Source organism: Polyodon spathula, chromosome 12 (genome assembly GCF_017654505.1).
Source record: "Polyodon spathula isolate WHYD16114869_AA chromosome 12, ASM1765450v1, whole genome shotgun sequence".
Taxonomy (NCBI): domain Eukaryota; kingdom Metazoa; phylum Chordata; class Actinopteri; order Acipenseriformes; family Polyodontidae; genus Polyodon; species Polyodon spathula.
The window spans coordinates 44,043,289-44,055,707 of record NC_054545.1 but is presented as its reverse complement, the minus strand read 5'-3'; the positions used below and the strand labels follow the sequence as shown (position 1 = coordinate 44,055,707).

At 40.2% G+C, this 12,419-nt stretch overlaps 1 protein-coding gene across 1 annotated transcript; it reads right to left on the bottom strand.

Annotated features, from left to right (window-relative positions):
* Nucleotides 1-2,468: 2,468 nt before the first annotated feature.
* LOC121323786 lies at nucleotides 2,469-6,184 on the bottom strand. The gene is made up of 7 exons (XM_041264997.1): nucleotides 5,707-6,184; nucleotides 5,482-5,583; nucleotides 4,631-4,690; nucleotides 4,414-4,519; nucleotides 4,023-4,270; nucleotides 3,628-3,814; nucleotides 2,469-3,194 (listed from the first exon to the last, which is right to left on the bottom strand). The coding sequence occupies exons 1-7, from the start codon at nucleotides 5,791-5,793 to the stop codon at nucleotides 3,067-3,069; spliced, it is 918 nt and encodes a 305-aa protein (XP_041120931.1). The 5' UTR covers nucleotides 5,794-6,184; the 3' UTR covers nucleotides 2,469-3,066.
* Between the last annotated feature and the right edge of the window lie 6,235 nt (nucleotides 6,185-12,419).

Genomic DNA, 12,419 nt, shown 5'->3' with positions numbered 1-12,419 from the left:
AAACCCTGAGACAGGCGTGGTTGTTATTTTGTGGGCTTACGGAGCGGCCGTCATGCATTTGGTCTCGCTCTACCTGGGTCAAAGCATGTCGACCCACATCCTGAGGTGGGTCGCTGGGACCCGGGTACGACCCAGGTACATGGTTCTACATGCGCACCCTTGTTGAACACTTGGGTACATGTACCAAAGTGGATTTACGCACCCTGACTGACGGGTACCTGACAAGGTGTTGACCACTGCCGTGTAACACTTGGCCCATGTACAAAGTGTGACGCACCCTTAACACTGGATTGCAAATGTGGGATTGTGACCCGGGTACATGGTTTCACACTGCGTGGGATTGTGACCTGGGTACATGGTTTCACACTGCGTGGGATTGTGACCTGGGATTGGACGTCCTCAATGTAACCAAAGTGTCACACCTGACGCACCCTAACACCGGGAACCATGGAGTCACAAAGCGTGTGACGTAACATGGTGTATTCTTTGTATGCTTGTATGTGACTTATAAGAACATAAGAACATAAGAAAGTTTACAAACGAGAGGAGGCCATTCGGCCCATCTTGCTCGTTTGGTTGTTAGTAGCTTATTGATCCCAAAATCTCATCAAGCAGCTTCTTGAAGGATCCCAGGGTGTCAGCTTCAACAACATTACTGGGGAGTTGATTCCAGACCCTCACAATTCTCTGTGTAAAAAAGTGTCTCCTATTTTCTGTTCTGAATGCCCCTTTTTCTAAACTCCATTTGTGACCCCTGGTCCTTGTTTCTTTTTTCAGGCTGAAAAAGTCCCTTGGGTCGACACTGTCAATACCTTTTAGAATTTTGAATGCTTGAATTAGGTCGCCGCGTAGTCTTCTTTGTTCAAGACTGAACAGATTCAATTCTTTTAGCCTGTCTGCATATGACATGCCTTTTAAGCCCGGAATAATTCTGGTCGCTCTTCTTTGCACTCTTTCTAGAGCAGCAATATAATTTTCACAGTTCTCGACGATATGGGTAACAAAGTGAGACCGCATGGACCCAGTTGGGACGGCGTACAAAGTCGTGACGCACCTAACACTGAGCTCCGAGGTACAAAAGTGTTTGACATGCGTGGGATGACGTGGGATTGTGACCCGGGTACATGGTTTCACACTGCGTGGGATTGTGACCCGGGTACATGGTTTCACACTGCGTGGGATTGTGACCCGGGTACATGGTTTCACACTGCGTGGGATTGTGACCCGGGTACATGGTTTCACACTGCGTGGGATTGTGACCTGGGTACTTGGTTTCACACTGCGAGGGATTGTGACCCGGGTACATGGTTTCACACTGCGTGGGATTGTGACCTGGGTACATGGTTTCACACTGCGTGGGATTGTGACCTGGGTACTTGGTTTCACACTGCGAGGGATTGTGACCCGGGTACATGGTTTCACACTGCATGGGATTGTGACCTGGGTACTTGGTTTCACACTGCGAGGGATTGTGACCTGGGTACTTGGTTTCACACTGTGTGGGATTGTGACCCGGGTACATGGTTTCACATTGCGTGGGATTGTGACCCGGGTACATGGTTTCACACTGCGTGGGATTGTGACCCGGGTACATGGTTTCACACTGCGTGGGATTGTGACCCGGGTACATGGTTTCAGACTGCACAGGCTAAAAAAGCAGCTAAGTGCCCATTCAAATCTGATATGTTATACGGTTTTCGGTCTTTTACAAATGGTTTTAATTAACTTCATCATATTTTCCAGTCTTTTACATCACTGTTAATGTAATAGTATGCGAATATTTATCATATGCAATATGTCTTGTACTCTTTCTGTACTTATGCAACTTTGCGGTGGACTTCTCATTTTGTCTTTGTCATAGTGAATTGTTTTTCTTTCTTTTTAGAGAAGGCAATTGTCCGTTTCCAGTTAAAGTTTGCAAAAGAAAAAAGTATAATTAATGGTAAATGTACCATCAGATCGCAATTGAATGCACCTGTACCAAAATCTGACAGCGTACCACTTTCAACGTGACGACATATCGCTTTCTGACATTTCACAGGCCAGGTTTTGGTGCACATACCACATTCTGACAACGTACCACTTTCTAACGGTACACCGCAACTCCGGATTTTCATGAAATCAGTGGTAGAGTTTATTATGCAAGGCAGTATGATGGATTAGTAAAACCAGTGTCTGGGACCATTGCTGTCGGAACTGTTTGACCCGTTTTTAGCAGGCTGACAAGATTGCCAGCTCCAGACTGTTCTAAAAAAAAAAAAAAAAAAGTAAGGTTTTTATTCATAATAGAACCCCACGCATTTTCAAATCTTACTTAGTTTTTTTTTTCTTCTTTTTATTAGCAGGTTAAACAACAGTGTCCCTGGGACAGTGTGTCCAACCGAAACAGCAGGAGGCTTTATCACACGTCAACATCAGAAGCGAAAGTTCAAAGATCACACTGAAAGGAATCCATGGTAACCACTGAGTAAGTTTTATTTATTTTTTATTAAAACAGTCTTCACTTATTGGCGCGTTCTCCTGTGTTTTCCTGGAAAGAAACTGGACACTGACTCAAAATGTTCTGCTGGCTTTGTAGAATGGCTCTGTATTTATATGTCAGTGCTCATCGAAGCTGTGCGCCAGCAGAACCCGGAAGGCTGCAGTAATGATGTCTTGGTAGCGTGTGAGCTGTGCCTGTTGCTATCTCTGCTCTCGATCAGTCTCTGCGTTTGTGGTATCATTTATTACGTGTCATTTTATTTTACATTTTGTAAGTTGATGTTAAATGTCAAGAGGGAAAATGTAATCCTGCAACTGTCAAACTTTTGAGAAATACACAACATGTGCCTGTGCCCGCAAAGCTTGAGGCCCAGTGATATACTGTGTGTGTGTGTGTGTGTGTGTGTGTGTGTGTGTGTGTGTGTGTGTGTGTGTGTATTTATATATATATATATAGATATACACACGCACACACACACACACCCCCTAGATATTCCCTTTGCTTTTTCTCTTCAGTACAGCACAGCAAATCTACTTAGCGGTGTGCAGGGCTGATGTCAAGACTCTGGAGAATGACAGAGGTGTTCAGCTGTCCTTCATTTCGGGAGGCTGTGGTTTTCTTCTTAGCCTCTTGGCTTCGTTTTGGAGTTTTTGCCTGATGTAGCCTTTAATCTCGGCATCAGTCTTTCCGGGGAAAAAATGTTGCACTGTTCCTGTAAACACATTTTTAAAATGGAAAGAAAAAACATGAATTCCTGTATGCAGCATTAAGAACACATTCTGTAAAAAAGCGTGGAACACTGGTGTAGGGGTGTTATAAAATGACCTAGCTTGACCACCTCCTAACCTGGACTATTGAGTCCACTATCAATAGATTGAAAGGTAGATTAAATGTCATCACTTCAGACTAGGAAAAAAAGAAAGATGGGACTTGATTAAAGTCTTGAAAATCCTGAATGGTCTAGATAAAGTTAGCGCAAGTCACTAGTTTTCATTTGGAGGTCAATGAATTGCCCACACTGGGCGGGGAACACCAGTGAGCTCAATCTTGACCTCCAGATCACTTAAACAGAACCTGCATGCACATGGGCCTGTGTGCTGGTGACCCTCCAAGCCTGCTGCTCGTTCAAAGTGGTATGAGCTCACTTAGTATGGCCTGGACTTCGTCTGCTGGGAGGGCTGGCTTGGGGCGTCCCTTTTTGTTGTAAACGATTCCGGAGATGGAGTGGGACGCCAGGCACTCCCTCTCGTACAGCCCTCGCAGGAGGTCATTGGTCAGTTTCTGAGCTGTCGCAGTGGTGTTGCAGTGGTCTAGAAGATCCTGTGTTATATACTAAAAGAACATTTTAAAAGAAAAAAAAAGCATTGGGATTTTTGTTTTACATATATATATATATATGTGTGTGTGTGTGTGCATGTGTTTATATTCGCAAGAGGTGAATTAACAAGTAGTTTTCAAGAAGATTTCAAACAATTAAGATGCAGTTGCCTTATTTTCTTTAAACCCACAAATAAAGCTGAAATAAAACAGAGTTCAGTACCTCAGGGAGAACGTACAGCCTTTTCCTCTGCGACTCCGACTCGGTCAGAATCCCCTCTCCCGGACAGGCCTGTTGGACCCACTGCCCGTTGACCACGGCATCAGCTGGAGTCACGGCCAGAATGAGTGCCTGCTGATCGTCCATCTGAACGTCCTGCATGTCGACGGCAGCTGGCTTGGTGTCGCCGCTCGCCCACGTTTGAGTTTTCTCGATCAGAGCCTCGATGTTCCTGGCTAGCTTCCCGCAAGCTTTCAGAGACGCAGGGGGGGGGGGGGGGGGCAGGTTACAATCTTGTACCAGCTGTACAGAGAGCTTTAAGTGTCTATACAAAGTAACTCTGAACAGGAATTGGGGTACATACAGGGCAGTGTAGGGGTATCTGTGTATTTACCTGTGAGACACCGTATTTGCTCTCTCAAACCCTCCATTTCCCTTTGCATGCACAGAACCATTGCGATTAGTTCGGATTTAGACCTTGACTGCAGATAATCAGAGTCCTGTAAACAGTAACAAAAGAAAAGAAAAAAGATGAACCAACTGCTTGTCAGCATATTTATTTATTTTAGTTTTTAAAAGGCGCATTGTATTTGTCAAAAGTTGCGGGTTACCTCTTTTGTGGAGTCACAATCAGATATGTTATCCAGATTGTTTTCTTGTAAATCAAATACCTATAAACAGAAAAATAAAGAAGATCATTAATATTTGGAATTTTTTTTTTTTTTTGCGAGCTGATATATAGAGGTTAGCAAAAAAGTTCAAATACTTTTCCAGAGGGATACTCAAACATTACACAGTGATTTACTGATTGTAATTCATTCATGGAATTTGAGACTCAAAATATTCAGCAAAGTGTGTTCCAGACAATGACCCACACGAGTCATCATTTATCAGAATGTTCCACTGGAAACACCTGCCAACCAAGCACCTACGAGCCAGCGACTCAAACTATGCATTATAAAATACAAATTGAGGTATCGATTTGCATAAGAAATTGCTCATGTCATATAAGGGACAACCTGTTTACACCAAATGATGTGCTACATATGGCAAGTGTTTTAAAAAGAACAATTCTAGTTTCATTGTATGATAGATATATATATCAGGTGTATATATATATATATATATATATATATATATATATATATATATATATGTGTGTGTGTGTGTGTGTGTGTGTGTGTGTATGTGTGTGTGTGTGTGTACAACAAGACACTTTCTGTCTCAAAAAACAAAACAATAGTTAAAGTCTTAAAAAAAACACAGGGTACTGTACAATTACTGGCCCAGTAAATACATTGAAACCAGCACATACAGAATGCATATATAGAACCACACAACAAATATATTGATTCTTTTTTTTTTTCTTTTTTTTTTTTTAAACCAGCAACCCAGGCTTTTTACTTTCTTTGTTTTGCAAAAACAAAACAAAACAAAACAAAAAATCCCCATCGGTACAGACCCCCGTTCTGGGCTTGTGCAGGCCGGCGGCTGGTGATGAATTTCCGTCCGCTTTCCCCCTGGCAGCCTGCATGTTTTTCCTTCTCTTCAGCTGCAGCCCATGCTGTAAAACAGTCAAGCCCTCTTTAATTGCAATCTGTCCTCGTGACACAATAAAAAAAAATAATAATAAAAGCATACAAAAAGGGGAGAAAACCTGGCAGCATTGCATGGCGCACGCTCTTACCTCTTCTCCTTCTTCTTCCTCGTCTTGTTGTTTTTCTTCTTCATTTCCAGGGTCCAGAACTCGTTTTGCCTTCGTTTTCCTCCTCATTCCTTTCCCATTATTTTTCCGCGGAGGAGAGTTGTCTGCTGATGCATATTGCACGGGTTACGCTCCAGACAAAGTCTGTGACCCTTACTGCTTCAAGGAAGAGAGGGGAAGGCTGTATCGGTCTCGCTTTGCCCTACTTACAGCCCTGCAGAGCCTTGTGAAAGAAAGGCTCTCAGGCGGTTCCCAGGCTTTGAAATTAAAGAAAACGGACTGTGAACAACATACAACGCAGCACCGAGGATGATAAAACGAACTGTAGGGCACACAATCAGGCTGTAAAACAAAACAAATCAAAAGCGAACGAAAATTAAAAACAAGCAGCTTCACAGAGGAAGGAATATACTGTGTTCCTAGCCAAGCAGAGAGACTGCAACAAAAACAAGTAGAGTTTGAATGCGGATTTAAAAATAGAAATCATGTAAAAAAAAAAAAGAGTCTGAGAGGGAAGGCTTTGGGTCCTGTATTGAGGCAAATACAGATGTTTCAGAACATTTTTAACAGAATAAAATTAATAAGAAACTACCCAAAATAGCACTTGCTGTCCTGTCATGCAGCTTACATTGGAACTGCTATTCTCATGTGGATTTTAAAAAGTACCAAATAATAATACAAACAAAAAATAAATAAATAAATAAATAAAAATACTGACTCCACAATTGTTGTTGTTGTTGTTTTTTAACCCTAACAAAGCAAACATCAGCCATCTTGATCACAGCCATACTTTGCAAATTGCGCTATAAACACAGCGGCGCTGTAATTCCAATTGAATCCCTTTCCTTGCTATATTAAATATTTAAGCAACATATTTAAGTAACGCAGTAGAATCTAAAATGGTTCCTGTACCCAAATCAGCATGAAGTTCAACATCTACTCTCAGGTAATGGAAATGAAATCTGTAATGAAAAAACCTGGGTGGTGCATATAAATAAATAAACACACATGCACACAAACGCTCAGCCTTTTCAACAACAACAAAACACTCTATATATTAATGTCTCTGCAAAGCTGAAAAATAGTTAACAGCAGTCATAAATCTCTTCTTTCTGACTTGATCGCTAATAATTATATGCAGAATCTTCTTATATTTTGCTTTTAAAAACCTTTTATTAGTTATTAAAACAAAACATGACACAAGGTGTTTCAACACATTGTGTATCTTAATACACTATATAGATAGATAGATAGATAGATAGATAGAGCTATCCATTATATATACAGATACATGTACACAGACCACACACATATATAAAAAAAAATCCTATCGTCTTATTCCTGTTGTTATCTTTTCATTGTTTTCAAAGCCTTCGATTTCAAAGAGTCATAAGGATAAAAAGAAGCTCGTTCAGCCACCATGTTGGCCTTTGCACTGTTGTGAAATCGTCACGCGGTGAATAAAGTATATTTTGTGGGATGGTGGCAGGAAAGCAGATCTCTTTCACTGCCCTTCGATCCTGGGCCACGCATATTATCTTGAAGATCGTTTTGTGAGATTTTATTCACGTTTTACACATTATAGCAACATTTATGGACCCCAGAACAAAATAATTTAAAGGGTAGTGTGTGTGTGTGTTTTGGAGTAGTAAAAATAAACATTTTAACATTAAGTATTTTTGTTATATAGTCTGTTGTGCACTCATCAACGCTGGACTGAGTCCATAGATCTGATTTTCCTTAAGATAATTTGTAAAACCTTATATACTCAATTTTGAGTGAACCACATAAAAACAAAACACACTGGATTTATAAACACTTGAGAACCAGTCCCAGATTTAAAAAAAAAAAAAAAAAAAATATTAAAACAACTCTTTAAGTGAGTAGCGGGGTTCCGAAAAATATAGCCCAGGTGTTGCTACACTGTTTAAATAACGCACCTGTCATTTTTATTTTCACTGTTCACATCCTGACAACTTTTTAGCTTCTTATTTTAAAAGTCTCTTTCGAAGCTCGTCTCAAAATGTCTGCTGTAGTGCGGTGCTAGTGTCAGGATTACTGCCCACATTGTCACAGGGGTGACACAGCGATAACAACGGAACAGAAAAGCTGGGGCACATGTTTTGTTTTTTTATTTATTTTTTATTTTTTAATCGCTCTTTCTGCAGCGGGACAGACATCAAATCCCAGAGCACTAGAGCGAACATTTTGAAAAGAGTTTTGAAACAGACTTTAATGTTATTAGTGTAAAAAGTTGTCGGGGTGTGAACAATGAAAAGAAAAATGACAGGATCATTATTTAAACAGTTGTAGCAACACGTGGGCTTTATTTTTCGGAAACCCGCTACTCTTTAATTTGTGTTGTAAGCATTAGAGTGAACCACACATTCAAACTAGAATACAGACAGACTGCTAGCACGAAGAAGGGTGCATATTTACAATGCACAGACTCAGCACGAAGAAGGGTGCATATTTACAATGCACAGACTCAGCACGAAGAAGGGTGTATATTTACAATGCACAGACTCAGCACGAAGAAGGGTGTATATTTACAATGCACAGACTCAGCACGAAGAAGGGTGTATATTTACAATGCACAGACTCAGCACGAAGAAGGGTGTATATTTACAATGCACAGACTCAGCACGAAGAAGGGTGCATATTTACAATGCACAGACTCAGCACGAAGAAGGGTGTATATTTACAATGCACAGACTCAGCATGAAGAAGGGTGCATATTTACAATGCACAGACTCAGCACGAAGAAGGGTGTATATTTACAATGCACAGACTCAGCACGAAGAAGGGTGTATATTTACAATGCACAGACTCAGCACGAAGAAGGGTGCATATTTACAATGCACAGACTCAGCACGAAGAAGGGTGTATATTTACAATGCACAGACTCAGCACGAAGAAGGGTGCATATTTACAATGCACAGACTCAGCACGAAGAAGGGTGCATATTTACAATGCACAGACTCAGCACGAAGAAGGGTGTATATTTACAATGCACAGACTCAGCACGAAGAAGGGTGTATATTTACAATGCACAGACTCAGCACGAAGAAGGGTGTATATTTACAATGCACAGAAGATCAAACACAATTTTTTTTAAACTTTAAAATGTAGTGTCTGGGGGGGGCTCAGCACGAAGAAGGGTGTATATTTACAATGCACAGACTCAGCACGAAGAAGGGTGTATATTTACAATGCACAGACTCAGCACGAAGAAGGGTGTATATTTACAATGCACAGACTCAGAAAGAGAAACACACACACGTACAGACTCAGCAAGAAGAAGGGTGTGCAGTTATGCTTTTGTAAATACTGTCACGATAAAATACATTTTATAGCAATAATAACAACAATTACTGTATTTGGCCAGAATTTATTTATTTATTTATTTTTTTCGGGGACATGATTTTTTAAGTGTTACCTTCAGATAGATAGATAGATAGTTAGATAGACAAATATATTTTAATTTTCAATATTTATTCAAAGTCTTTTACGTACATGTTGTAAAAGCAAAATATAATATCCATCCAGTAATAAAACAAAGTAACCAAGTAAACAAAGTAATGTCGTCCTTATTGATTTAAAACACACACACACACACACACACACACACACACTGACACACACACACACACACACACACACACACACACACACACACATTGTTGGGATACCACCGACTATACAGTAAAGTATAGAATAAAACAGATAGCTAGATAGAGTTCAATGGTTTGGTATATGAAAAAAGAGATGGGGCGGTCCTGGGAAGCTGAATGGGTTTTAATTGACCAGAAGGGACTCTGCTCCTGACCTTTGACCCCGCTGTCTCCCAGGGAGCCTGTAATTTTTTTTTCTTTGTTGATTAACAGGGCTGGCTCCCAGGCATGTCTGGAAAGCAGGAACCTTAGGGAATACAGATATCAGAGCTGCACTGCTGAAAAACTGCGCCTCCCCCCTCCCCTATCCCTGCCCCCCTGCCTCCCAGCCTTCTATAGACTTTAGCTGAGGGTTTTGTTTTGTTTTGTTTTGTTTTTAAACTGCCTGTGTTTTGTATCTCCTGAGTTATCATTCCTGTGCTAATACAGCGGTCTGAGTTTTGTTTTAGTGGCTGGTTGTCTTGTAGGAAAACAAATTCCAAGCTCATTTTAAAATGAATTCCAGTCCCTTTGCAGGAATCGGGGGTTGGTGTCTCTTAGAGGGGTGACGATTGTTGTGGTTGTTCCACTGTTTTCATTTGAAGCCAATTGAATTGACTCACAAACAGCGACTTCATTAAAGTAACGTGTTACCGCTGTGAGAAGGTCATTTTAAAAGAATGCTGCTAATTGCCATTTTGATTGCAATGACGTGTTGGAATTGATTAAAAGGAAACGAGGATGGGGTTTGGGAATTGATTTTAAAGGGGAATTGGAAATGGACAACAGTTATTGATAACCCTGGGCCCTTCCTCACTGGGAAAGATTGGGTTTAGCTACGATTTGCGGGGAGAAGGGGACGGGGTGGCGGGGCGGTGCAGGTATTATTATCAATGTGGGGACAAAATTTGAGAAAATGTCCCACAAAGATAGTAACTCCTGAAACAACGACGTTGTGGGGACACCCCCACTTTGCAAAGCACCTTTTTAAGTAATTTAAAAAAATACAACTTGTTCAAAAATTGAGGTTGATGTATTTCAACAAAATATTTAGTTTGTTATCAACTTTCACCCTGTGTGGAGTTTTGTCTGACTGGAGTGGAGAGTCAATGAGAAGTGCCCCAAAATATAGGCATGCAAACATGTGTGTGTGTGTGCGTGTGTGTGTGTGTGTGCGTGTGCGTGTGCGTGTGTGTTTTCTTGTGCTGTTAAAGAATGAATTGTACTTCAAGCACAGCCCCAAACAACAATTGCCATTACAAAGTACAGCAATGACAGCGGCGTAGATTCTGATTTAATTTCGAGCCCAGCGTTAAATGCAATAATGCAATATGGCCTTTCTGTAGCGGTGTTCTTGATAGGCAACTTTTAAGAGCTGGTTGCAGGCAGCTGCTCGTTAACTCTGGCAAATAGAAAGAAAAAAAAACTGAACTGAGTTTTAAAAAAAGGGATTTCAGCGCCCTTAGTCAGGGAATTCCACACTCCGGGAGGATAAAGGCTTTTCTGCCCGTTGATCCGAGCTTTAAAAGGGGGGAGATTTTTAGCGCGTCAGCCGCTTCGCAAACTGGAAGCGCCAGAGTTTGTGTCGATCACAGATGTGTCTGCTGGCGTTTCGTTCCTTACTTTTTTATTATCCCCCTACAATTCACAAAGCAATTCTGCAACTTTCCACTTTTCTGCTGGGTTTAGTAAAAATTTGCTTTTATCACTGTGGTGGGCTCAGTTCAATAAAGGATAAGAACTCTTTCAGAATTTCTCTTAGTTGCAGAAAACAATACAAGATATAAGTTTTTTTTTCTTCGAATAAAAATTCAATTTTTTTTTTTATATATATTATTAACCCAGCCCTGTGGTTTTTACTTGTTTGGGGGTTTATGGACTGCACAAGTAAACTCTAGTATAAACCCAAAAAAGTTTATTACTGATTTTTTTTGATTAAATATAAGCCGGGAGAGTATTCACAACATAAAAAAAAATTGACATTTAATCAATTCCCAATTCTAGTTCCTTCGAAGGAATCGGAATCGGGCATTGACGTTTTAGACACACGAGTAACTGTTTTAATTGTTCCTATGCTTTCCTTTGAAGGCAGTTTAATTGACTGACAGACTGTGACTTCATTTCAAGTAATTTGCTGTGCCCGTTGCAATTGTGATCAGTTGTGTGTTGAAATTGATTAAAAGCGACTGTGAACTGGAATTGAGAAACAGAAACTTGATCCCAACCCTGGATAGAACCTGGGAAAAACAGCCTTGTTTTGTGTTGTGCTTTTGCTGGTGTTAAAATCGACCTCTTCTCAAACCCAAATGGAGCGCCTACACCTTTAAGATTCACTGTGAGTGCTCCCATATGTTTAATAATAAATGCAATCAGTTTCCAAAACCTCAGAAAGATAAATGGTTCTTTTTTGTTTTTCTTTCGCTGGTAACCTCCAAAAAACAAGTCATGAAATTATCATTTATTTATATTACTTGTCAAAGTTGAGATTGATCGCAGTCAAGTGATTATGCACAATTATTTTAATTAGATTGTTTGCTTTTTAAAGCACCATGCGGGTGGTTTTAATTAAACACAGCGAGCCATGCTATACATCTTGCATGTAGGTTGTTATTTATGTTTTTGTGTATTTTATTTTTTGCTAAAATGTTCAAGTGCATTATTAAGCAGGGATGTCAGAATGAAGGATTCTCCAGGTTCGTTCTTGTTGCTTGGATTCCTTTTCAAGTTTGTTTTTTTTTCTATTTATTTTTTGCCTTGCATTTGGAAAGTCCTGCAGAATCATGCGATTTAAATCTGCTAAAATGTACAGCCTTGGTGGTAAATTATAAAGAAATCTGGCCAGAAAAGAAATAACATTTTGTTCAATACATTAAAACTTCTATTATTCAAAAAATAGTTTTTTTTTTTTTTAACATGACTTTCCCTCCTAAAAAAAAAAAACAATTCATCCCTTTACCTGTATATATACCCTACTGCATTACACTCTTCTGAAGACACCATAGATTGGGGGCTGGTTAGTGCCTTTGCAAACAGGGCAGAAGA